Source organism: Papio anubis, chromosome 1, assembly GCF_008728515.1.
Source record: "Papio anubis isolate 15944 chromosome 1, Panubis1.0, whole genome shotgun sequence".
NCBI lineage: Eukaryota > Metazoa > Chordata > Mammalia > Primates > Cercopithecidae > Papio > Papio anubis.
In genome coordinates, this window is record NC_044976.1 from 178,033,071 (window position 1) to 178,061,069 (window position 27,999).

General features: G+C 40.9%; 1 protein-coding gene and 1 long non-coding RNA gene across 5 annotated transcripts in view; one reads left to right on the top strand and one right to left on the bottom strand.

The window, feature by feature from the left end:
* The window catches only part of RGL1 (ral guanine nucleotide dissociation stimulator like 1), a 289,030-nt gene that overhangs the window by 35,556 nt on the left and 225,475 nt on the right, over nucleotides 1-27,999 (bottom strand). For all 4 annotated transcript variants that reach the window (XM_031657730.1, XM_003893404.4, XM_031657731.1 and 1 more), the window contains 6 exons: nucleotides 27,121-27,198; nucleotides 12,416-12,600; nucleotides 9,313-9,437; nucleotides 8,284-8,499; nucleotides 4,559-4,662; nucleotides 1,008-1,092 (listed from right to left, as the gene is read on the bottom strand). In XM_031657730.1, the coding sequence (XP_031513590.1) occupies nucleotides 1,008-1,092; nucleotides 4,559-4,662; nucleotides 8,284-8,499; nucleotides 9,313-9,437; nucleotides 12,416-12,600; nucleotides 27,121-27,198 (793 nt within the window). The remainder of the gene's footprint in view (nucleotides 1-1,007; nucleotides 1,093-4,558; nucleotides 4,663-8,283; nucleotides 8,500-9,312; nucleotides 9,438-12,415; nucleotides 12,601-27,120; nucleotides 27,199-27,999) is intronic.
* Nucleotides 5,490-18,829, top strand: LOC103879194. Its single transcript, XR_639700.4, has 5 exons — nucleotides 5,490-5,622; nucleotides 10,444-10,524; nucleotides 14,313-14,463; nucleotides 18,284-18,330; nucleotides 18,513-18,829. It is a non-coding gene; the product is annotated as an uncharacterized LOC103879194 (long non-coding RNA).

A 27,999-nucleotide genomic window follows, 5' to 3' on the forward strand; every position in this document is an offset into this window, starting at 1 on the left:
ATGGTTACATCTCCAATACCTAGTGGGTGTTCCACCAATATTTATTGAACTACTAATTTACCTTCTCTATGAAGCTGGACCTGATCCATCCTGCACCCTACTCCAAAAAGGTCAGAAGAAATAGCTTTGCCTTGGTGATAAAAGCACAGGTTTTAGAGTCTCACCAGATACATGCATATTTTAGCTCTACCACCTATTGGTTGTATGCCCTAGGGCAGGTAACTACCCTGTCTGAGTCTTGGCTATCTACAAAATGATGATGATAAAATCTACTTTATAGAAAGACTATGAGGATAATATTTGGTCTATGCTAGTTCCCCTCTGATAGTTGTTCACAACCTGTTAGTTGTCTTTATTTGACTATTTATTCTTGTTGTTTAGTGTCTGTATACCCCGATTAGAAGGTAAACTCCAGGAAACAGTGTTTGTGTTACCCATCTTCATATTTCTAGAGGCAGGTTCAAAGCTTTACAAATATTAGGCATTTAACAAATGTCTGGAGAGATAAAATGAACTAAGCTATATCTTTACCTAGTGTATCATTCAGAAGTCAGCACTTATTTGGTGTTCAATAAATACTGCTGACTGACAGATTGTGCAATTTAGTCCAAATAAAGGATGTGGAATTGCAGGCAGGCTTGGCCTCTGTCATTCTAGGAGATGTTTTGCTGAGAAGGAATATTCCAGGGCCTCTCACCCATCAAACTGCCAGCACTTGGTATTTGCAGAGTAGCTTGTTAAGGAGGTACATACACATATGAACTCAAGTTTCACAATCTGCTTGCATAACAGGCAAGCTAAGGGAGGTAGAAAGAGAGAGCTCAACTGGACTTAGAATTTTCTCAGCCCCAAGTTTCTTAGATTCTGCATTTAAAAAAATTTTTGCCTTCTAGTTACTTTAGGCTTTCTTTGGGGTTGAAGGAACTTGAGGAGCCCTGACGCTACTCTTCCTTGAATGGATTCCAGAGCTATTAAGCACTACCCAGCACCCTCACTAAGAGCCTCACCTTCATCAGTAGTTCTCGGCTGGTCAAATGGTTATTATGGTCTGAGAAGATATCTGAAAGTTCTTCAAACATCAGCATTCGGTCTCTATGAAAAGGGATTAAGAAAATATTAACAATGAAGAGTTAGGAATAACCCGACACCTTCGGCCCAGCTGTCTTCAGGACTCACGTCTAAGGAGGGATTGTACTCCTCTCAGGGTTGGTGGGTACTGCAAGCACAGATGAGGCCCATGAATTTTTTTATGCGGGGTGACTTTTTATTTCTTTTAAGGTGGACTTGGCCCATGTGAAGAGAGGTATATTTCCCTAGCAATGCATATTATAATCATAAAAAAGCATTATTCAATTGGGGCATCAAGTTGTTCAATTAGGACATGTTCTTGTCAGTGAGTTTAAAAAAAAAAAAAAAAAAAAGACTGTTAGCAACACACACAGAGCCCACAGATCTGAGAGGTCATCTTGGCCAGGCCCCTAACTTTAGAGATGAAGATGCCAGAACCAGGGATTTTCCCAAATTTCCACGAATAACTGCCGAGAGTTGCAGGTATGGAAGACAAATTTGCTGGCTCACAGGCAGAGAATGGTGGAACCGGGATGGGCTCTGCAACCAGAGGTGGTGAGTTCAGTTGCAACTCTCCACTCACTTTCTGAATGATCCTGGACAAGCTGCTTAACTTTCCTGAGCTTCAATTGTCTCATCTCTACAAGGGAAATATGACAGCGCTTTTATGGGACTGCTGGGAAAGTGAGTGAAACCACATATGCAAAGCATCTGCTCTGCCCTCTCCCTTTCCAGGATACTACATCTCTGTGAGCCTCGTGGTTTTCTCTACACACCCTCCAGGGTTAATGGGTGCATGATTCTGAAGACAAAGAATTAACAGGGGCAATATCACTATTTATGCAACATTTTCATTATTATGAAAAAAACATATTATTAAGAGCCTGTTTGTTTTATAGTGAGTGTAATATTACTCTAAATAATAAAGAAAATCATTAAGCTACTCATATTTGGAGAAAATCATTTCAAAATTAACTATATGTGGCCCTAAATGAATAAGTATCCTCTCTGTCTACTTAAAGCAACAAATGTGAAGGATTATAGGGAAAGTGATAACCAAGTAAGATATCTTTTTTCTTTTCTTTTTTTTTTAAATAACACTTTATTGAGATATAATCCACATATCATTGAAGTACACAGTCCAATACTTTTTACCATATTCACAGAGTTGAGTAGTCATCCCCATAATCAATTTTAGAATATTTATCACCTCAAGAAGAAATCTTTTATCCTTTAGCTATCACCCTGTGACCCTACCATCCTCCCAGCCCCAGCCCTAGGTAACCACTGATCTACATTCTGTGTCCACAGATTTGCTGATTCTGGACATTTCATATACAAGTCTAAGTATATGATGTGTAGCTGTTGTGGCTGGCTTCTTTAATTTAGCATGTTTTCAAGATTCCTTCATGTTACACCATGTATCAGTACTACACTCCTTCTATGCCTGCAAAATATTCCATTGTATAGATGCACCATGTCCAAATAAGTTATCTTAACACTGTTCCTTGAATTTTGCAATAGAGAACATGTGAAGCTGATATAGAAGTGTGTTCTCTAAGGAACTGTGACATTTCTGTAGTGTCCTCGCTAAAACACACGCAAACCAACTAAGAAACAAACCCGAAACATATGTTATACAGAATGCAGCTTAGAGGGTTTTTCATTTGTCTTTAGAAAATAGTTTTAAAATCCAGCTAGAATAAATCTTTTCATATGGCAACCAAGGAGACTAAGATACAAGTCCATTATTTTTTTTGCTCATGTTTTAGTCTCAAACTTGCTGTGGAAGAAATCTTAGGCTGGTTACATGACTTTCCTTAGTGTTCTTTTTTCAACAACCAAAGAATTACCTTTCGTGGCAATCAGACAAGGCTGCAATCAGTCGAGTAAGGCTGCATTTTAACACTTGACTGTCCCTTTGTTTTTGATACTACAGTTGAGTGGGGAGTGGTGATAAGGGAAAGAGGAGGTGAAGTAGAGGTGTGGAGGGCGGGGACACTGCATGCTTCTGATTTTCCTATCGTATTTCACCAGTGTCTATCAAGTAATGATTTTATATGACCCCATCGTTCTTAAGGAGAAATGTGTGCAGAGGAAAATCAACCAACTAATCTCTCTTTAATACACACAATCACCTTGATTATTCAAAACAGAGAAGAAAGAACCCAAGAAAAGAGTAATAATCATGAAAATTGCATTGGTCTTTGAAAAGCCTGCCATTTCTTCTACTGATAGATATTGGCGTCAGAAACAAAGCACGGGCTTTGGAGTGCAAGTAGCTGTGGCTTCTACAGCTCTGTAACATAAGGCATTATAAACATCCACTTTATTTTTTTCTTTTTACCCATCAAAGAATCACCTAATAAATAATTTGGCTTACACCAAGTGGACTATCTCCTGAATGAGAATATGAGCTTATCAGCAAGCTTGAGGATTGTGGCACTCATTTTTCAGCATAACTTTATGAAGCTCTGGTTTACCAGCTTGGGGCTCTTGCAAATTCAAACAGTGTCAGTCCCTCAGGGCTTGATCAACTCTGAGTAAACTTATGAAACTGAGGACCCAGACCTTCCATTCTGCCCCACTAAGGCAGCCTGGCTGGGAAGCCAGCTGGTCTCCTGCTCCTCCTAACTGAAACTGACTATACCATATGTGATATAGACCATACAGAATTTATACATTCTTCCCTGATGTAGCCCAAATTCCTGACTAGTTCAAACCTGGGCAGACTTGTTTAATGTAGCTGGCCTAGTTGTACTCACAACACAATCCCCAGCCTCTAAATCTGTAGTGACAGAGAATCAGAACTTCCCCCTCCCTCACCTTTCCTTCCTTTGCACAAAGTTCTTTGATCTACAGTGAAGTTCCAGAAATGGAAGAGATGGCAGTAGTGCAAAAATCAGGAAATTGAGTTGTTAATTATTCCAAAGGTTGCACCAAGAAATATTGAAGAAAAACAGCATAGGATGTGGCCAGTTAATAATTTCAGGTACTTAGAAAAGAACATTTAAAGGTTTTTAATGCCAATAAGATAGCTTTTAAAATGCTGAAACTAAAAGGACAACTAAATAGTTTCCTACTGAACATCAAGAACTAACGTCCTATCTGCACACATTACCCCTTGAGTCCTAAAATAGCTTAGGGCTTTGCAGTGAGTCTCAAAAATAACCAGAAGTAATGGCAAATTGCTGTAACTTCATCACTCCATGACTTTATCCCTCAAAATCCAGATAATAAGCACATCCTTCAGATCATCCCCAAAGCCAATAACCTTGGCTTTGGTATACTTAGAATGAGTTTGATTTCTGCACGAGCCCTGCCTCAAAAGTCATTAATGATTATGTGTAAGACGCACCCTGCCTGAAACACACAGAGGATTTCAAATATGTTTATCTAGTTATGCGATATGAGCTTTGAAGGTGAGGACCCATCGCAACAACTAATTATTCCGGCCAAACAAAAGTAGAGCAGACTCTTGGGAACTTACCTTGGGACAGCAGCCCAAGTCTTTTTTAACCGATAGATGGAATTAGACTGCAGTGCCGAAACGATGGCCCTCAAGGAGGAAAAATTCTTCAGGAGTCTACATTCCTGCATGGGGAGTGATTAAAACATAAAAGACATTTAACTATCAATATTACAGTGACTTGGTGGTTTCCTGTTTTAGAGGTATCACAGCTGCTATGAGTTCTTACCACTAAATAGGCAGCTGTATAAATACTGAACATCAAAAAGTGGCTCCTTCCTCCCACCCCAGTCATCGAAACACTTTTATAGATTTTGGCACAGTATGCTTGTTTTTCTCCCGTCAATATATTTTTTTGTGTTGTTGTTACAGTTTTATAGTTTCCAGCTTTCCTAGTAAAAACACTAATGGAGGTAAGTCTACAGAGCTATGCCAGAAAGAGCAACTTTCTTCTGCTGAAAGCACACAGACGTCCTAAAAATATGCACTTTAGATCTTTAGATCCACAAAATGAGGTGGGCAGCAGCCACTCTGAGGTCAGATGGTATTGAACAGCTCATGACCAACCCTTGTCCACAGAGGTGTATATAATTTGGCAATAAAAATTCACCACAAGTTGAACTTTGGCTTTTATGCTCTTAGCCAAGGGGGATATTTTTATACACATTCATTTGGTTTCAAATTGGCTTGTTCTGCAACCATAAACATTCAAAAACACCTTGGTACTTCAATGCTTCCAAAATAACTTGGCCTTTTAAAATAAAATTCATTTTGGCAATGTTTTAAAACAAAACAGAAAGAGAACAGGAAACATTCTGGATGCCATTTTCTGGGTAAAGAGAGAGGCTCCCTATTTAAACTTAAGCTACCCTAAGGATCCTATAGCATCAGCAGTTAGTGACCTTTGACCTTGGAGTCAAAGTCCTGCGACTGAATAGTAGGGACAGCAAAACAGACAGAGAGAAAGTCCCATTCTTGGCTGGCATGGGGAAGGTAGCAATGTGAGGAGGGTGGACCAGGCCTTATGTCAAAGGACATGCTTCATATACAGGCACGTGACAGTGTAATAGGCCCAGTGTTTACAAGTAAGTACACCATGTGAGCACGTATTTGGCTTTGTGTACAGTAGCTCAGGTAAGAGGTCCCAGAGTGATTGGGTACAAATGTAAATCACTTCGAGAATCATTCCACAAAGAAATGTTAATCCTGAATATGAAGGAAAAACAGCACTCTAAGTTAGCATTGCCAAAATCTGGACACTGAAAACTATGCCAAACAAACCCTCAAACGTTTTCTTTAGAGTAAATGCCAAAGTACTTAATAAAAGTCATGTCCACCCTTTTTAAATGCCTCAATGTCCTCCCCTTATTTGGAAAGATATAAAGAGAAAAAGAGAGAGAAGGAGAGAGAGAAAGAGAGAAACAAAGAAAGAGAGGAAGGAAGGGAAGGGAAGGGAAAGATGGGAAGGAAGGGAAGGAGGAAGGGAGGGAAGAAGGGAGGGAGGGAAGGAGGGGAAGAGACAGAGAACAAGAGAAATGTTCTGAATTGCAATCTGGAAACTAAGCCTATGGGAGCATGGTTCAACAAAGGTTCACAAAAGTTATATTCTAAAAATCAGGAAACCTGCAATAAAAAAAGGAACTCAGGCACAGATATATCATGCAAATTGAAATAAACATATGGAACACATTACTCAAAAAAAGGTTTAAACTGAGGGTTTAAAGGAGTACAAAAGGCATCTGGCCCCATTTCTAGAAAAAGAGGCATCTTCCAGGACATGTGATGCAAAAGTAAAAACATACCATTAAGGGCAGTCCAAGAAAATACAGTCATTTTAAGTCAGAAAAATTTTCTTTTTCAAACATTCTTTCAATAGAAATTGACTATGGTGAATGCAGGAAAAGTAAAATAAATCTTGGTAGCAAACCACTGGTGAGTCTCATTATTTTATTATATTTCCCTACACAATTGCAAAAGATACAACATACTCAATATTAGGAAGTGATATCACCAAAAAAAGTAAAAGCCCTTGGCTTTATTATTAGCACATGACATGGGATTTGAAATATACTTCAAACGATTCAACTTGCATTTCTTATTACCACGTAATGCACAATTTATATTCAATTTGGACCAAAAGTCATCCCTTGAGCCCCACTATGTCATATACACAGATGTTATATTGTCACTATAGCCAAAGTAGTTGAATGAATTGGGGTAGACAGTCTGCTTTTGAGACATGCTGTGACATTTATGGCAAAAAAAAAAAAAAAAAAAAATTCCTTATCATTCTAAAAAGACAGAGAACTTCCACGCTATATCTCACTCAGAACTTCTTTTGTATCTCTTACTTGCTGAGCAATAAGCTCGATTTAGAATAAGAGAAATATAATAAGTTGTTTATGCAACTTATACTCTTTGTTTCTTGCTGCCTTTTGTCATACACTAAGAAGTCTGTAATAACAGACTACCTGAAGACTCAAAACAAGGCAAATTATCTGGCACAATTGTGTCTCTGCTCTTTAATCAAAGACAACAAAAGAGAGTGTAACATTATGCCCTATCGATAGGGGCTGAAGGAAAAATATATTTAAGGGGATATAAAGCAAAATGTGTTTTGGTTGAGAGTTGACCCATAGAGCCCAGAACACAAATTACTATGATATTTTCATAGTCATAATTTTTCACAATCATTATTTTGCTGATGTAATTTATTCTGCCTAGAAAAAAAAAATACCCCTCTATTCTTCAAATACCAAAAATCTTATCTGTTATTCAAAGTTAATTTCAAATGTCAATTCGTCTGTGAAACCTTCCTTGATCACCCAATCAGTAATGATTCCTCTCTCCTCCACTTTTACAGCGCTTATCTCCCATGGCCCCACTCCTCTACTGCCTCAGGCTGAGATAATTCCAGTGTATCTTAACTTCCTTGTTTGAGTATGGGTTCCTGTAAACAAACAATTATGCTCTATCCTAGTATGTCCTCTAAGTACATAATATTGTGGTTTACACACATTAGGAGTTCACAAAATATTTGGTGGCCCACTGACTGCACACTGTTGCCATTTTCTCAGTCATGACATAAGATGCTGTGAAGGGGAGGTCCCATGGTATGTAAGCAGTTCATCCAAGAGACTAGACTCCAACACTCGGAAGAAGGTGAGTCAGACCTAGGAATAGACTCTTCCCCTCCAACTTCAGATTAATACGAGATATGACCTCAGATTAATATGAGATCTCTGTAAGTGTCTCTGTCCTTTAGAAAAGAGATTCAGGACTCTGAGAAAGTACCAGCTCTTCAAAACTGCAGAAGATGTAACGCCTCCAGGTACTAGGAGGGGGCATAGGTAATCACTCTGGGTTGAAGAGTGGTCTGTTTTGACATGCAGACCATCCATTTATATTTACTGAACATGGTGCTGAAACCAACACTCAGTCTGTCGTGAATACAAAGGGGAAAGCAGACAGAATGTCTTACTCTGGAGAGGTAGCAGTATGAGAACCCATAACTGGGAAGAAGTGAGCAGGGGACCAATTTTTTAAAAAAGAGGAAAATAAATAAGCTGCCAAGTTTAGAAAGGCAACTTTTTTCTTACTCTGGAACAACAACAAAAACCCAGTGGGCTCTCATATATGGTCTTTTGACTACCATTTCAACCAAACAGCTAAACCATTTAAACAAAGTGATGGAGTAGTCTCTTGCATCTACCAAACACAAAGAATATTTTATAAAAGACAATTACATGAGCGATGTTGATCCACTTCTCAATGATTTTGGCTCTCTGCTGAGTTTTGAGTTCTTTGCCCCCCAGTATGGTGCTGACAACACATTTGGTGAGGGTATTAAACTGAGAGATGGTGGCACGGATCGTAGGAGCCAAATGTTTGTTTTCCTTCTTATCCCTTCGAGACCAAATGCAGCCCAGGCAGTGGTGAGGCACTACTTTCTTGAAGAGTTGCTGGAACAAAAGAGGAACTGACTTTAAGGACAACACAGACATTTCATATGGCAAAGCATGTCATCTGGGTCATCTGTAAATTGGTAATTTTGTGAATGCCTGAATAATCCTTTTCTACTTGATTTGCCTCATGGTGTCCATTTCAACAGACAAAAGTAAATAATTAATATACTCATCGATAATGTTTACTAGAAGGAAAATCTCCACCATGTTCCACGCTGCTTTCTCAAAAGTGGTAAAGCAGAAGAGCTAAAGCTACCACGATAACTCCTCACAGTCCTCTTGTATTTATCAGCTAATGCGGACCTATGCAATGTGACTGACATACTCAAATATGTCCAGCTCACAAAAATATTCGAACTTCAAAAAGTACAGAAAGCACACGTGGAAATGAGGAGCCAGATACAATCACATGTGGATTCTGTGAATTTATTTTATCCTAACTTATACTTTGATCCCTTTACAGTCCTCCAAATAAACAGTTCAGATCTTGAAATATTTATGAGTGTAAAGGGAGAAAAATACCCACAGAACAAGGCAGATTTTGTTTCACAGGGATTCGAATTCTTATTTCCCTCTGTGTCTTGAGCTCCAAAAGCACCTTCTCCTAGAGTTGCAAGAAGAGCTCAGGCCTGAATTATTCAGATGATTGATTCAAGTCACATCTTAACTCTGCATCTGCAGGCACAGCCTCTCTCAGGGATTCAAAAAAACTTAAAATCACATTATCCCACTGCTTTCTCTGGGGCACCAGTGCCATCACTCTCCCATGTTTTAAGTGAAAGTACACTGGATCACAAAGAGAAGACATACTGCATCCATGTAGGTCAGCTGCTCTGCCACGAGATCTTCTGAGAAGCACGTGAATTCTGCTGACCCTCCACCCTCCAGTTCCTCTTCCTCTTCCAGGCTGAAGGAGACCGTGCTGGGAAGCCCATCTGTTCACATATGGAAAAGATTAGTAATTTGGTTCCAGTGTATATAGTCTTCCTTATAGAGTCATCAGACTTCTATTATTTAGGAAGAAGAGGGCTAATCCTCCAGAACACTCTCAGGGAGACAACCACAAGCACAATACATCTAAGAGCAATGGAGATCTTCCCATCTCTGCTTGTTCTTGGATTCTCTATTAAGACCAGAGCCCTCATGCTCTCACTCTGACAAACCACTGGCTCCTAAGCCAAGGACAGAACCAGGATAGGCAAAGTCTAGAGACAGTCCTTCATCTAGGGCTCTTGCAAACTCTTTGATCAGATCAGCTCCAGGACTAATCCAACTAACTCCTAAACCCTAACCATGCAATTCTTGGTTGCTGGGCGACTTATAACCAGAAGCCTGGAAGGACTCGCCATGAAGGCAGGTCAGACTCGGGCAATAAAATGAGCCATTTTGGTGTTAGAAATGCTGACGAAGCCCTCAAAATTCTCAAAATGTTCAGTCACTTTCAACTTCCACCCAAAGCTAAGAATGCGTGAAGCAGAACAGTCTTCAACTAAATTCACCTGAACCTATCACAGACAAGATCATCAACTAGCAAATTACATAGGGCACAGCATGGAGAAAATCCATACCCAGGACTCCGAATAAAAAGCAGAAGAGCCCACACCTGGAATAGGACCTCCAGTCTCCATTTGGAAAGACTGAAATTTGATGAAGTTTTTCTGACTTAAATCCCCAGCCTTCCTTTCCTGGAACCTTTCCCCACTGCTCGGGTTGTTTCCCAACCTCAGCCCCTTCACACTCCTCGCACTGCTTCCTGTCAAACCTGTCCTCAAGGAAAGAAAACTCTAGTTACATTCAGTTATATCTTAGCAGAAATGTAAATCAGCATGTTACTACTCCCCCAGAACGCTTATATTTTGAGCCTTTTCTTTCTTTCTTTGTAGAATTAAAGACTATTGGGCATCTTGGATTAAGTCACAATGGCTTTTCTTCATTTTCCAGGGAAAAGGAGCTTCTGAGAGTGGACCCTACACCACTTCCCCTTTGGGGCAGCATGTGGATATCTGCCTACGCTGGTGGCAGGTATGTGATTTAAGGATTGCCCCTCTATCCTGGACTTGAAGGTCCAGATGCGAATGGGGTTGGATTATGACTGGAAAACATAGGAGGGGATCACTGCCTATCCCCGGAGTCTGCGACACAAACAGGTACAAGCTAAAGGAAGCTAAAACCCCATGACATGGAGGATGTTAAGCAATCTAATTTCATAATTCTTCCTCCATACAACTCTGGCACTGTTTCATTTAGTGGAGTAATTAGAAACTTGGGATCCCAAATAAAGGTTCAGAAAGGGCCTCTCCCCTACCCTGTCAACAAATACATACATATATCCCAGTTGCCCTGCAATGCAGAGCCTAACCCACTTCAATCAAGGAGGAGGGTATGTGCTAAGGCTTGATCTTTCCATTCATTCATCCATTCATTCAGCAAACACGGCAGCTCAATGTGTGTCTATAATGTTGCTGTGCATGAAGATTACATGATCCTTTCTCTCTGGGGCATAGTCCATGCCTTCACTGTTTTCTGCTTTTGATTCTCCTCCAGAGGTAAGTAAAAACATGAAGCATAATTTTACTTTTTAAAAACATATAGGAGAGCTTGCTGCTTCTGCAGGAGTAAAACTGGGTAAAAGAAGCACATGGGAACTGAGGCAATCTCCCTCTCCCCTGCCTCAGCCTGCCAAATGAGCTCTGCCTTGCAGTCCCTGTGTTGGAAACAATGAATGACTGGTCCCACCGGTTCCCCCAATTAGGCTCGGAGCCAGGGGCAGCCCCAGTGGGGAGAGCTGGGCTCCAACACAGCGTTTTCCACTCCAGCACAAAGCCAGGCATGGAGGCCCTGAAAGGAACTGAGGTCTGCAGCTGGAGGAGTGCCCCTGGTATTCAAACATTCCTGGAAGATGAAGTCATCTGAGATATAGAGTATTTGGCAGTCAGCTTCCAATGATGCAACTGCATTTCCCTCTCTCTGGGTCCCCCATCCACAAGAAATTCAGCAGGTATTGTTTGGAATTTAGGTCTATTTTCTTTGGAGCTGATGCAGCTTTTCCTTATTGGTTCTGAGGAACATTTCCTTTCCCTCACTGATGAAGTCAGCCATCCCTTCAGGGAAATGCCTGTCAGAAGCTCCAAGTGGGTCAGCCACCATGGCAACTATCACCCAGCACCCCAGTGAAGGGATACAATGTCACACTGGAAGCCTGTCCCAGCCTCTTTCTGATTTTCTTCAAAGCCTAATAGTTCCAAGCACCTCATGGCCTGCAGTGGTTGCCTTTCCTTTGTCCTTGAAAATAGGAGGTCAATTCCTCAGGGAAAAACAGCCACAGAAACTTCCTTTGATGAGGCCTTTAGAGACGCTAAATGACGATAATCTGCAGTGGCAGGGAACCCATTACAGTGATGCTTTTCCATACTGAAGGACAAACACCTTTTCCAAGCTTTTGGGAGGGCAGGATCAGAACTGGACTTCATTCTTTGACTGCTAGATGGGGGTGGTTGGGATGGAAGGATAGAAGGAGCCATTAAGCAGGTAATAAAATGCAAATTCAGGTTCAGCATGGTACATGTTGATAAGGGAAGATTAAAGTTCATGAAGGAGACCACCTTCTTGGTAACAGAAGAAACCAGGAAATTACTTAATTTTTCTGAGCTGGAGTTTCCACAGTTTCCTCATCCATAAAATGAGGGAGCCAGACTAGGTAGTCTTGAAAATCCCCTTCTCTGTCTAAAATTCTAGGCTCTATAATTAGTCCTTCAGTAACCTTGAGAATTTTATACCCAAGCCAATCCTCCAGCAGCATGTTGTTTTGAGGGTACTAAAGTTTCCTATTAGTGAGCACAGGGAGAACCTTTCTCCAGCGTGGAGGCTGGAGAATCAGAATCTAGCCTTGTACTGTGAACACACAAGTACTCACTGTCAGTTTCCACTTCTTGCTTCTGAAACTGCTCAAGAAGATTTTGTGCTCTTCTTTCTGGGTCAGAGCCTGGCATCATCCTTGTGAGATAATCCAGCAGTTTCTGCAAGCAAGGGAAGTGAGGGGGCTCTCGGAAGTCTTCTGCACACTGGTCAAGCCAGGCCCTCAGTATTGAAGCGATCGCACTGAGAAAGAGAAATGGAGAGTCACTGCACCCAACTGGCTGTGCGGAGGCAAAACAATCCCTGGACACCAGGGCAGATCCCAGGGACACCCCGGGAAACTTGGGTAGGTGGTCAACAGATCATTCATCCAAAAGTTCCTAGAAACATCAATGGATTTAAAGCACTTGAAAACAAACTAAACTTTATTGTTTTAAGTGGAGTGCTGCAGTGAAGCTGATAAGGTATTTTTGTTGTTGTTTGTTTGTTTTAAGGAGGCTAAACTTTGGAAAAACCCATACAGGGCAGAAAAATTGATGTGTAGAAGGTTTAGTGAGTCCTGAAGAAACTTCAAAGCAATCTGTACACAATAAGATTATGCTCAAATTAAATCCCACAAAATCTGCCACCTAATATGTTAGGAAATAACTGACTGCCGGTAGGCCAGAAATCCATCTGATTAAACGAAGTGCCTCAGGTTGGAAAGAAAAATGCATAAATTCAAGTTGACAAGGATCACGAGGGCTTCAGCATGAACACTGAAAATGTCCGCATAAAATTATCCTTTTGTTTCTCAAATTACAATGAGGAGAATATATTTCAAGTAGGAGAAATAGTAGGTAGCCAAGTTACATCTTTAAAAGACAAAGGAGAAAAACTTGATAAGCAAAGGTGATTTCTTCTGATGGCTCCGTGGATCACACAGAGTCCACCTTGGGGAAGACAAGCTTCCAGGGCACAAAAAGAGACCGGGTCATTTGTGTGTGCACAGCTCCCTCCAGTATGTTAGTAATAACACAGCATGTTGTCTTTAGGTTAGCGGCAGCCACTCACTGAAGGCAAGAGACAAATAGCTGAAGGGTAAAAAGAATAAAATGTTTTGAGTGCCATTATTCTATGCTTCATCTTCAAAGAGGACTTTACCAACACTCCTGACTCAATCATATGCCACAGACAAGGAGAAGAACAGAATACTCTGCCTGCCTAGCAAGCAGTCACCCCATACAGTCCAGGCATATTCACTGCTGAAGGCTGGAGAAGATGACAGGGACTATAAATTAATCCATGCATATTTTATTGACAGAGACACAACACCTCATCTTAACTATACACTTTATCAAAATTTTTCAGCCAAAAAGAATTTTTTAGCACATTTTAAAATTATCATCTAATTATACTTAAAACAAATTGTTTTTTTTTTTAGTTAAACTGTAACTGGACTAAGTTATTACCCACATGTGTGAAACTGAAAGCTGGGCTTTCACAGGTGTGTCTAACTTTCTTCACATCTTGATTTCACACCAAGAAGTTGGACTATCATCAAAGCATAAGTATGACTAAAGCCAATTTAATGCTTAACTTTTGGAATTGAAGTACAAACAGAAGGAAAATAAATGCGTTACTGTTTTCACTATGGTGTACATCATTGTTTCACTAATGTGGAATGTTAAAGCAATTGGAACTATAATATTCAATTATCTGCATCTAAAGTAGATACGTAAAACCATCAAATGAAAGTCATAGCAATAATTCAATACTCCAAATATTTAGTCCAGATTAAATGAAATTATGAACAATAATTTCACTTCCTTCCAGAAAGCCAGAAGAAATTAATTGAAAACCTGATATTTGCATACATCAGCTTGACTTTTACAGAAAAAGAGTTTTGTACCTTTAAAAAGAGGGATGAATTAATCTAATTAATACCACTAGCTTAATGTTTCTTAATATTTCAGTGAAAAGATACTCTTACGACGACACTGATGGAAAAACAGATATGGAGAGGTGACAATTCACATCATATACTCAAGTCAAAAACAGCAGCAGCCTAACAAGAAGACAGTGTTTCACTGAAAAGAACACCCAGACAGAAGCACAAAATTACAGGTAAGAGTCAGTGATGCTAATATATTATTTACTTCTTAAATGCCTGTGATCCTTAATTATTATGATAAAACTCATTATTTATGCCAAAAAGTAAGTCTTACAAATGTATATAAACTAAAAAAGCGAAATACCTACTCTCTCCCTTCATCTTAATCCCATCCCCAGGACCTTTTGTTAACTGTTGGAATATATCCTTCTAGGCTTTTCTGTGGATATGTATACACATTTAAATATACGTAATATGTGCTGGGTGTGGTGGCTCACACCTGTAATCCCAGTACTTTGGGAGGCTGAGACAGGAGGATTGCTTGAGCCCAGGAGTCTAACACCAGCCTGGGCAACGTGGCGAAACCCCATCTCTACAAAAAATACAGAAAATTAGCCAGGTGTAGTGGTGCACGTCTGTAGTCCCAGCTACTGAGGAGGCTGAGGTGGGAGGACTGATTGTGCCCAAGAAATAGAGGCTGCAGTGAGCTGTGATCACACCACTGTGATCACTCCAGCCTGGGTAACAGAGCGAGATCCTGTCTCCAAAAAAAACCAGATAGATAGATAGAGAAAGAAAGAAAAAGAAAGAAAGAAAGAAAGAAAGAAGGAAGGAAGGAAAGAAGGAAGGAAGGAAGGAAGGAAGGAAGGAAGGAAGGAAGGAAGGAAGGAAGGAAGGAAAAAGAAAGAAAGAAAAAGAAAGAAAGAAAGAAAGAAAGAAAGAAAGAAAGAAAGAAAGAAAGAAAGAAAGAAAGAAAGAAAGAAAGAAAGAAAATCACATGGGCTTTTTTACTGAGCAGTATGTTACAGATACTTCATCATTACCTCTAGATCTATCTTATTGTTCCTCATGATATGGACACACCATAATTAAGTATTCTTCTACTGCAAGGCAGGTATTTAAGTTATTTTCAGGTTCTCACAACTACAAAACATGTGCATCCTTGCTTCCATCTCTGCATGCTCGTGTGAGTATTTCTGATGGGCACACAGCACGTACCTCCATGGAAAGCTGCAGCCTCAGAAGAACTAGGGGAGTTCTAAAGAGGAGCCTTCGTCCAGATTGGACTTGCCCTTAGGTGGACATTTTGTGTTCCTCAATCTGATGTTTTTAATGAACTCTGGCGATCTATGCATTTTTTTTTACCCTTTGTGACAGTGACCTTCCTGTAGCTTAGCCTAAGAAGGCTTTGACAGTTCACCGCAAACTCAGACACTGAATCAACCAGAAAAAAGCATTTTCACACAAAGGAGGAATGAAGGGGGAGGAGGAAGAAGAAACAGAGAAAGGGAAAGACATACACAAACAGCACAATAGAACACAAGGCAGACCCCTGCCCTCCTCATTGGCAGAGCGTTTCTCAGCACGCCAGGCAGGGAGGCTTTCTGGAAAGGCCTGGACACATGCCCAAGGCTCACAGTAGCTTTGTGTGTGCCAGCCCTGGGAAGAAACTTTCCGTTCTTGATAGATTTAGAAGCAGATACAAATGCGAAACTTTTAAGATTTCAAAAAAGAAAGCAACATGGCAAAATAATGATGAAAAGAAAAACAGGATTACTGGCCAATGCCTTTTCTGTCTTACCCAGCCTGGCACCACTCCTAAGATCTAACTTATATACGAACCAGAACAGAGTGGGGGAGATGTCAAGAATCTTATAGCTGAAGGGAAATTCTAGTTTGAAGTCACAAATTTACAGGACTGGTATGTCTGTTAGATGACAGAAGCCACTTGGTGCTGTACACAGACCCAGACAGGATGCTTGGAGACCCGGAGAAGGACAATTCTATTCCTCAACCTGGCTGTCCCACTAGGGAACCAAGGAAGCTTGGATAGGTCAGTTAACTCCACTGACCCCCTCTCTGGGGAAGAGATATAATAACACCTTCTTCATCTTCCTGACACTGATCAGTTGTGATTTCAAATAGTAAAATGTCACTAAGGCCATTTTGAGATACCTGGAGAGAAACATTAATTGTCAACAGTCTTACAGCTACTTGCCAGAAGTCACAGAAGGAAGCAATTGAAAAGGTAACATGGCTCAGCGAAAATCATCAGCACTCACAGGAATTGACTCAAAGAATCTGCCACCTCTCACAGGAACAATGACACAGGATACAAGCCATGCTATGACACGTGTGGCTTCAGGCCTGCTGGAAGAAGATGGCTGCTGTGAACACACACACAAACACACATGCACATACGTGCCCACATACGTATACCTTGAGGTATCCTCTCTGGGACAAATCAAAAACATTAAACTGTAGTATTAACTGCAAGAGATGATTCTTGAATAACTTGTAAAGACAGAAGTAATTCCTGAAGCCAAACTGGATGATTACAATTGTGACATAACCTAAATTCAGTCAGGAGAAAAGTCAGTATGTGATTTCCTCTTCCAAAGTAATCTTTGGTGGATCACAGAACAAAACTCCTCAGTCACAAGGGGAAATATGTTGGGTAGCTGGCCAAGGCCAGGGGCCCAAAACTGACAGCAGAGGAGACAACCAAAATTGAGTTTTCCACCTCAGGCATTCTTGGCAACATACAAAATTCTGTAGTGTGTGAGCCTTTTCCAACCGACTGCAATCGTCTATAGGGGAAGGAAGACATGCTCAGATGTCACTGTGTGAAACGTACTAAAACAGCTTCTAGGACTTTTGCTTCTAAGAAAACAGACCCCTGGGGAGAATTCATTCACCAATTAAACTAATATTTGTTGAGTGCCCTTTATTTTCCAGAGTCACAAAAACAATTTATGCGATGAGCATCACAATACAGGAAGTCCAGGGTCCCAGGGAAGCACTGAACTTCAGAGGGAGCTGACCTAGTCAAGGCTTTAGGGAGGGTCTCCCTGAGGAAATGATGTGAAAGCTGAGATCTTAAGCGTTAGGAGTCCGTGGGATGAGGACTCTAGGGCAGCAATGAGGCAGAGGTCCTGTGGTGAAAGAGCTAAACACTTGTAGAGGATGTAAAGATCTGTCAAAGTAAAAAATATAAAGAGTTGGGGGAAAGGAGCATGATGAAATCTGCTATACTCATTGATTTTTTTTTTTTTGAGACAGAGTCTCACTCTCGCCCAGGCTGGAGTGCAGTGGCATGATCTCGGCTCACTGCAATCTTCGCCTCCCACGTTCAAGCGATTCTCCTGCCTCAGCCTCCCGAGTAGCTGGGATTACAGGCACCACCATACCCGGCTAATTTTTTTTTTTTAGTAGAGACCAGGTTTCACAATGTTGGCCAGGCTGGTTTCAAACCCCTGACCTCAGGTGATCCACCCGCCTTGGCCTCCCGAAGTGCTGGGATTATAGGCATGAGCCACCGCACTTGACCACTCATTGATTTCTCAGCCAACCAGAAATCACACCTAATAACACCTGGTTAGAAGACATTAGACAGATGCGCCTTGGCTGAGAGATAAAAGAAAATGGTTCAGAACTTCTAGCCACCCCAGGGATCTTCAGGCATGCAATGCAGATAGGGCTGAGGCAAGCATTTAGGCGGTGATTATGCGCAAACCACAGATTTTTTAATGAATGCAGATTTTAGGTAAACGTATTAAATCATATTAACATTCCATAGGCAGTAAAATACTCTATAATTGGTCAAATGTTCAATACAAATTTTTCCAGGTATGAAGTCACCTCTCCCATGATGTGTAACCTCTGAGCCAAGAAATAGTATTACCGTGACAAAAAGAATAACACTATCCATCTAGAGCTCTTTTCCTTCCCCAGAAATCTATTTGAAATAATAATTTTTTGTACTTAATCATCAGCAGAAAATAAGACATAGAACTATTTTTCAAAAGCAGCAAAATGTTTTTCTATTTTAAGACATTCTCTGAGAACTGGATCTTCTCTTCACTGCAGATAATGAAAAGGTAAGAAGATTTACGCAGAGGGTGGGCCTTTCAAGCAATGAAGTAACTTCTGTCAAGCTCTGAGGGTGGGATCTAATACACTTCGTCCTTCAAGGACTTAAGTCTAAGTCAACCTTGACCCCGACTCTGGGCTGGATCCTCCACCTTGCTCTCCTAATCACAGAACAGTTTTCCTGTTTCAGGGAAGGCTGCCAGATAGAAGCTGCCTCTGAGACCTCCAGCTAGATGATTTTCCTGATGAGAAGGAACAAAGAAAGATACAGAGCTTTCCTCTTTGTTTTTTTCCTGGAAAAGATTAAAATATTATTATCTGGACCTGTCAAGGTTGTCCTGCATTGCTTTTTTACACTTTACATTGTCACATTTCAGTGCTATTGGTAAATAGAGATTCAAATACTAGGAGGAGATGTGGAAGAGAGATTGAGAAAAGACAAGGGAAATAAATGCCAACAAAGCCAGAGTCAGATCTAAGCACTAAGAAGGCAAGGGCAATGCAGGGGCTATGGGGAAGGGAGAGAAGAGAAAAAAAACCTCCACGGCAAGAAGGAGGAAGAAAAGGATTATGAAAGGAAGACATATGGAAAGACAGTAAATGTGAGTGGGAGAGGGCCTGGAGTAAGATGGATAAGCCTGAAGCCAACTACCCAAAGTCAAGGTTATTTACACACCTGTCTTTCATTCCCAAGCTAAGTACTTAAGAGAAATATTTTCATTTTTATCAGAGGAAAAATAGTAAAGGTCACGCAGCACAGAGGCTAAGGCCTGGGTTAAATCCCAGCTCTTGCATTTATTCACTGCGTAGGCTTGGACATGTTCCTTAACCTATGCCCCAGGTTCCTCCTCTGTAAAATAAGAATAATAAGACATAATCATATGAGGATTTAACAAGTATGTACAGTACTTAACACAGGGACCATTCCTACTAAGTAGTCAATAAATTCTAGCTATTATTAGAAAACGACATCGCCAGTCACCAAAATTATCTTTCAGGGACCTCAATAACTCATTCCCCACAGTCCAAGAAGGGAGTTTTCATGTTATAAAGAGAACTCTATTGAAAAAAATGGCTGAGGCCTTCTATAGTTTTCACCACTAGAACTGAGTTTCCGTTGCTAGTTATAGATGCTACAAGGCATGAGGAACAGGAAGCAGGTTCTCCTTTGATGGGCCTAATTTGGTCTTGTTTCCTCACATCCTTCAACCCATCTCCTTCCCCCAGGAAAAAGGTCTAGCTTCCACATTTCTAACAGCTGTGTGCAAACCTTGCTCAGGGTATTCATTCAATAATAAAGCAAGAGCTAGGCAAAACAGCACTGAGCAATGGAAATAATGACAAATTAAAAGATCCCAGAATAATAACAATCTAAAACATTAGTCACAACAGTGATACTGTAATCTAGTTCTTCATGTACTTCTGCAGTCTTCTTATTATGATATAGGCAAATGGGGAGGAAAATCTTGAGTATCTGAGATCCCAACACTCTTCTATGAATGGCATGCCTGGGCTTCCCACTCAGGTCTTGGAGTCAGTTGGACGAGAGTTCAAATATCAGACCTGTCACTTAACCAGATGTCTGATTTTAGTCAAAATACATAACTTCTCTGAGGCTTCACTTTATATCCTATAAAGTGAGGACAATATCTCAGCATATTTACAATGGTTGAAGAAGACACAAATATAAAGTACTTAGCAGAATGCTTTGCACAAAGTAAGCATGCCACAAATTGCAGCCAATGGTGGTGGCAAGGGCGGTGTCATCATTTTCATTGTTTACAATGCTGTGCAGTGAATCAAAGAACACAGTCTAATTGTGATGTCTGTTTTCCTTTCTAAAAGAGACATTCTTTAATGTAGAAAATGCTACTTGCCAGAACTTAACACAGGGTTCTTAAGTACAGTACTTAAGACACTCATAAAATTGACTTGTCCTTCTTTTTGAGTCATTGATTATCAATGTTGTTTTATTCTTCCTCAATTATTAGAACATCAGTTTCTGCTCGGGGCTTTCTACCCATGTCCCTAAAATGCAGACTTGACTTAGAATGCTAATGACTTATAAAACTACATTTTTTTTTTCTTTTTTCTTTGTCTTGTAGGGATATTTTAAAGAAAATACCAGACTCTTCGATATGGCATATCACTTCTTTATTTCTTTTGTTTCACTTAAAATAAATTCCTTTCACATTATAACCTTTAATTCTTCTAAACTGAAGTTTTAAATCTTGTTTTTGCTGTTCTTCACCCCTCCTCCTTTTCCCCATTTTTGTTATAATCACTCCAATTAATTTCAATTGCCTTCTTAGGGCATCTGAATTTGCAGGAATGAATATTGATTGCAAACTCTCTGGGAAGATTTTTTAACTTTCCACTGTGAAGTTTCTGAGGCAGTAATATAACATAGCCAACTTTAACTCCTTTCCTTTTTCTTTAAAGTGTGTCCAATGTCTTGGATTACTACTATTTACATGATCCTTTACCAGTGACTGAAATCTGGTGTCATTGTTTACAACTTCTGGGAAAGATTACAAGAACAATATACATATCTTCGAATATGTGGAAATGAAAGCAGAACGATTTCAACAATTTGAAGTACTACTATGGTAGAGAATTTGAGAAAACAAAACTTGGCATTCCAGAAGGAAACTGATGAGATTCAATTAAAGAAAAGAAAACAGAAACAATTTCAACCTTATAATCGTCATTAAAGGAAAGAAATAAAGCATCATTTCCTGAGGAGTTTTAAATCTCTTTAAATAAAGTTATATGTAGAGAGAGGGAGATATGGTCATCTTAAATAAAATTCAGAGAATGAAGATTCATGGTGTAAAAGCTCTACATGGTTAATATCCCTTCTTTACATTCTCTTCACTTCTGAATTCAATGACTGTAATAAATCTGCCCTAGAGACAATTTGCTTTTTCCATCTCGTTCAGATTTTATTTAAAAAGACAGCATTTTATCGTGTAAAAATGTCAGCAGGAAAAGGGCACAGGTAGAATGAATATAGGCATAGAAAGTGAGTTTCCTAATTGATAAATAGTGGCCAGTTTAGGGATCCTAGAAATAAATGTGGCATACCTTATATAATCAGTCTGGCCCTAACATCAGAAATCACCGTGAGGCAAAGATTCCGACATCCAGAAGCTTTGGAAGTTGAATCCTTTGCAACTGAAGACATTCTTGTTTTAGCCAGATAACTTTAGAGGGTCCTGACATTGTACAAAGCCTGAACTCTGGACTGGAATTACAAGTACTCCGCATGTGGGAGTCCCTGCACAATCTGATACTTTTTTAAATGCATGAAGAACACTAGTCGGTTATGGTCCAAGACATCAGAAACCAATTTTTCATCTTGAATGCTTCATCTGTATTTCCACGTTTGCCTTCTTTAAAGTTCTTTTACCCTCTGAAAGGTTTAAATCCATATTTGGAAATACAGGAAAGATTGTACTTGGTACTTGGGAGCCTATATAAAATGTAAGGGTTGCTCTTTGCTTTACAGCAAAAACGGAAAAACAGACAATATTTGGGTATTTTTCTGCTCATGGTGAAAACCAATAGTGAGTCCCTGTCCCCACCCCCTCCTCCACCCAGGTCTGCAAAACTCAAGGCAACCGCCCTAAACAGGATGTTTACTTCTTGAATGTCATTGGATTCCTGCTGTTGGTTTTCCACCTGAAATCACAAGAGAACAGATTCATAGCAAAAGAAAACAATGGGCATTTTGCCACTCCTTGCCTTACTCCCACAAGACAATGCTTTAGCTCAGCTCTTTATTCATGAACCCAGTGAGCAACTGTGATGTCATGACTAATAACAAACAAAGCTTGTGTATGTGTTTCTTCCTGTCTCTTCAAAACTGGTGACACACTTTCCAACAGAGAAAAGTGGTCGAAGGTACCGTACTCTCAAAAGTCCACTGTGCTGTGTGGACCATATCTCTGTTTCTGTTATTCATTTTCATTTTTTAAGAGAGAAAGAAAAAGCTAAATAAATTTTATCTCAGACATCACCGAACTTAAAAGGACCTCTCAGTGAGCATTTATTCCAAGCACTAACTTTTCAGGTGAAGAAACTGAAAGAAAGGGAGGTGAAGTGACTAAGCCAAGGTCAGATGACTGGTAAGTGACAGAATGATAGAGAAGGAGTGGGGTGGGAGTTCTCCAGGCTCCTTCACCAGGGCCTTTCCCTCTCCATGTGGCTGCCTCTGGATCACTTCCACATTTGATTCAGCTCCTTATAAAAAGGGACACAAATAAAGAAATTTCCAAATAGGCCTGCTCCTATTTTTATATATGTTAGGTATTCATAAAGACAGTTTCACTTGAGAACTAGAGCCTCAACACTATATAGCAGGGTTTCTTACTTAGGCACTATTGACATTTAAGGTCAGATCATTCCTTGTTAGGGCGGAGGAGAGTTACTTTGTACATGCTGAAAGATTCTCTCCCGGGCCTGAAAGCTTGAAGGGATGAGTAACTCCTCCCTTCTCAGGCCCAGTTCCAAGGCTCAAGGCCACTTGCACCAGCAGCACGCGTCAGCAAGACAGCAGAAGCAGGAAGAGAGCGGGCCGGAAGACACCTATCCTGGCCGGAAGACACCTACCCCTGAAGACTGACAAAGAGGCCGTCCGGGTACTAGGTAGTAGTCACGTCAGACTGGGATACTTCCTGTTTACAGAGGACTATAAAACCCCTGTCCCGTCCTCACTTGAGGCTGATACCATTTTAGGTCTCAGCCCGCCTGCACCCGGGCGCGCATTAAAACAGCGTGTTGCTCCACACCGCCTCATGTTGTCTGTTGGCACACTCTTAGGGTTCGAACCGATACAAGAATCTTTCGCCTGCTAGGATGTTTAGCAGCATCCCTGGCCTCTACCCATGAGTTGCCAATAGCATCCCCCCACCAAGTTGAGACAACCAAAACTTCTGTAGGGCATTGGCAAATGTCCTCTGGAAGATAACAGTCGCCCTGTTGAGAACCACTGCCATACCTCCTGCACATCTACTGGTCATCAGGAAGCCCTCAATCATTGCTGCAAGTCAGATGCCAGAGGTCTGGGATGACCAGGAAATTTACAATACATTACATACAGATGGGAGAAGGTGCTTGCCTGATTTCCTCTCACAAAGACAAAGACAAAGCAGTAACCCTATCTAGGCACAGAAATGATCAGGAGAAGGATAGTTTCAGAAAAAGAGAGACAAAAAATAATAGTGAAGTGAGATGAAAAACAATAAAACGTGGGGAAAAAACAGTGAGAAAGAGAGAAATAAGGGAAATGGAAGGAAGAAAGAGGTCACCCGTAAGAAGGGATTTTAACATTCCAGAATCTGTAGGACAGAGCAACCCATTATAAGATAAAGTGGCATATTTTCATCAGGCATAATTTTTTAAAAGGCAACTCAGTCTGAGGAAAAGGGTCAAGAACTTTCCACCAAGTTATTGTGAGACTTTAGGAAAGGGCCATTGTCCCCAGAGGATGGACCCCTCAGGGGAGTTCTGTGTGAAGCTCTTTGTTAAGCCCTTATATGCCTAAAACTCTAAAACCCTTTAAAACAGCTTAGCTTGGAGTTTCATTCACATTAGTGTTCCTGGTATACAACGAATTCGAATGAGACTTTAAAAGAGTGAACATGACTCTTCATATCCAGGGTACAATTTTCTTAACTGCTACTTCCCAAAAAATCTATTTTATCTCAAAACACCTCATGGGACAAAGAAGCTCTGGATTTATTATTATTATTATTTATTTTTAAGACAAGGTCTCACTCACTCTGTTGCCCAGGCTGCAGCACAGTGGCACAATCATGGCTCACAGTAGCCTCAACCTCCCAGGCTCAAGCAATCCTCCTTCCTTAGCCTCCCAAGTAACTGGGACTACAGGCATTTGCCACTACACCCAGCAAATTGTTTTAAAAATTTCTGTAGAGACAGGGTCCCACTATGTTGCCCAGGCTGGTCTTGAGCTCCTGCCTTAAGTGATCCTCCTTCCTGGGCTTCCCAAAGTGTTTGGATTACAGGCGTGAGCCACTGTGCCCGGCCAGCTCTGGATATTTTTCAGATTGTGACTCTCCTCAGAGTGGACAGGTGGCTAATTGAATGGTAGCTCTAGATTGGACTGAGTTCCAAAATATGTGCATAATAGCATGTCTATTTCTGAATCTGCTCACAAGTCTAGATTACACTCAATTCTTACAGTATCTCTTTTTGTATATGCTCCAGAATGTCCATTATAAAAAGGCTCTCCTAAAAAATCATTATCTTAGTGAGTTTTCATAGAATCCTATGATTCTCAAAACTCTAAAGTGCTTAGGAATCACTTGAGAATCTTGTTAAAATGCAGATTCTAATCCATTAGGTCTGAGTGGGGCCTGAGAGTCTGCATTTCTCACAAGCTCCCACCCAGGAGATGCTGATGCTGCAGGTCCACGGTCACACTTTGAGCGAGAAGGATCTATGTCTAACTCATTCTGAAAAAAAACACCTTTTAGATTATATTGTTTCCCTCCTATAAAAATTCATTACTGCTGACTGCCCACTGCTTACCAGGGAAAGTTCAAACTCTCCTGCAAGAAATTAATGCCCTTCATGAAGTAAGTCTAATCTAGCTTCAGCTCCACTGACTCCCCTCTCACCTAACATGTACTCTCTGCGGCAGCCACACCAATTCTGTGTTGTTCCCCAAAATTCCATGAACAGTGCATTTCCCCAGTTTGGTCCTACTGTTCCCTACACCCGGACGGCTCTTCATCATGCTTCAGGGCCCAGATCAAAGGTAACCTCCTCCAAGAGGCCTTCCCCAAGCCCAAGAATTGTTCCTCCCACCGTACCTTGTGCTTGACCTTCAAATACCTACACTGGTATGTCTGGTTTTCTGGAAAGTTATGATCCATTGAATAAAACTGCAAAACTAAATAGAACCTTTCTCAGGATTTAAAAAAGATATTCAGCTTTCTACTTTCACATCCCTAGTTCCGGAAGAAAGAAGTCTATCAGTAACTCTTCAAGGAGTTAAAAATTCCACAGGATACCCCCCAGACTTTTGGCCCCAAAATGAATATATAACACTAGTGGCTTCAGGCACCCAGGTGCACATTCCATCTACTCAAGAACATCACCCCTACAGTGGTCCCCACCCCCGCATCACGGATGTTTTCTCATAGAACATTCTCATCAGCATAAAATATCTTCCATCTTTTAAAAAACACATACACAACCAAAAAAAAAAACCCACCTTCCATCCATTTCTCTATTCCCCTTTGCAGCAAAGCTCCTCCTCTAACAAGACTCACTGTCCCCATTTCGTCCCCTTCATTCTCTCTTGCCCACCTTTCCAGCCACCAAACTGCACTTGTCAAGTCACCAAAGACCACAGGACTTCAAAGGAGGAGTCACTTTTCAGACCCTCACACTCGATCTATGGGCAGCACTGGAAGGCGCTGGTCACTCCCTCCCTGAAATCCTTTCTTTGCTTGTCTCCTGGGACACAGTTTCTTCTTTTTTCCCCTCCCCCATCCTTCCCCAAAGCTGCTCTGTTCCAGTCTCCTCTGCCAGACGCTCTACTTCTCTAACTCTAAACACCCAAGGAACCAGGCTCAGTCTCTGGATCTTCTCTCCTCTATCTGCCCTTAGTTCCCAGAAAGCCACATCCAGTCTCATAGCTTTAAATACCATGTATAAACTAAGGACATCCAAATTTATATCTCCATTCCATGCCTCTCCCTGAAATCTAGACTGAACTAATTACCTCAAAATGATGTCTGTGACTAAATTTCTGATACACACTCCCCATTAATCCTGCTCCCTCGATCTTCCATGTTTTATAAAGCCCAGGTTCTGTCTCTCCGCTGCTCAAACCGCAACCCTGGGAAGCATCTGGCTTCTCCTGTTCTCTCACACAGCCCATGCACTCCAGCTCGTCCTGCCAGCGACACCTGGAAGATCTCTGCAAAGGCTGGTCGCCTTCACTGCTATTGCTCCAGCCAGCACCACCAGCAGCCCTCATCTGGACTCTTGGGAGGGTCCTGACCAGGCTTCCTGCTCCCACCCTTGCCCCCAGCCGCACTGCCACAGGCTACTTTCCAGACACAGAGCCACAGCAGGTCTTTTAAGATATGTCAGGCCACAGCACTCTTCTCAAAACCTTTTAAGTGTTTCTTACCTTCCTCAGAATCAAATTCAACATCTTTCCCCAAGTTCCTATGAGTCCCCTTGTGAGTGGCCACCTTCCTGCCCCACCTCACAGTGCTCATCCCCTAGCACGCGCTCCAGCCACATGCAGTTCCCTGCTGTTTCTCAAACACTGCTCCTGCGTCAGAGCCTTTCCCATGGTCTGTCTGCCTGGCTATTTGCAAGGCTCAGGGCACACCTCATTCCGGCATGCTCCAATGCCAACAGACCAGACAGCTCAATCCGGGCACCCTACACGTAACCAAATGCTCCAGCCCTCAGACCTGCTTCATTCTTCTTCACTTTTTTGTGTGTATTCTCTGTCTCTTTCTGGTAAAATACTCACTTTTTATAAGCTGGGACTGTTTATTTTGTTCATTTGTTTTGTTCACTTGTTTGTTTTGTATACCTTAGCTCAATGCCTGGCAGACAGTGGTTACTTAAGATACTTTCACTGGATACATAAATGAATATTGTTAGGTAATCAAAAAATAAGCCTCTGTATGCACTATGGAAAAAAATCATGGCAACATTCAAAGGAATAAAATACTGTACTAAACTACTTTAAGATATTGTCTTGACTGAGAGTTTAGAATGCAAAGAAAAGGGAGACTCACTTCCTGATCACCATTTTGGACTCTGATGAACTTTGGCTTCCATCTTCTTCACAGTTTGGACTCGTCAGGTTTCCATACCTTTAGAGATAATAATGAACAAGCAAGCAAAAACAGTCAGTGGTGTTGGAAAGCAACTCTATTCAACTTCAACTACAAAGTGACAGTTATACTTTTCAGAAGTAATTAAGGAAAGATATATCTATGAAATAGCATTGAAAATGATGCAGTATTATTGATGGTTACTTAATGGATATATCTGCATATTCTAAACAGAAAAGTCATTTAACAACTAATCACACTACTTAAAACTTTCTGTTGATATTAACACTTAACATTTCTTGACTTTTTTAGATTACATTAGAGTGTTCCTCTCAGCAGGAGAATAGGCTATTACACGATACGAAGAAGGCAGACTCCATGAACCCTGTAGCACACCAAACCCACATGTCCAACCCCTCTGCGTGTCTATGCAAGCACAGCATCCACACTCATGCCACACGGGAGCACAAACTGATGGCTCCAGGCTACACTTAAAGAGTCTGGTCTCCTTGAAAATAAGTCCTGTTGTAGAGGGATTATGGAAATAACTCTGGACCCTAAAATTAAGGCTGGGATAGAGACTATATCTATAGATATAGTCTATAGGATAGAGACCCTAAAATTAAGACTGGGATAAGGACTATAGTAAAAGCTCTCATGTCTTAGCAACCAGGAGAGCAGCTATAGCTATACTAAGGCCAGGTTGCTCTAGACACAGCAACTGGGGAGGTGGGGTACAGAGGTCCGATTTTGGGGAAAGTAATAGGTGCTTAAATTTTAAGTTTTCTCATTACCAATTCAAAATTTACTCAATAATTCATCAGTCCCTACTTACACTGC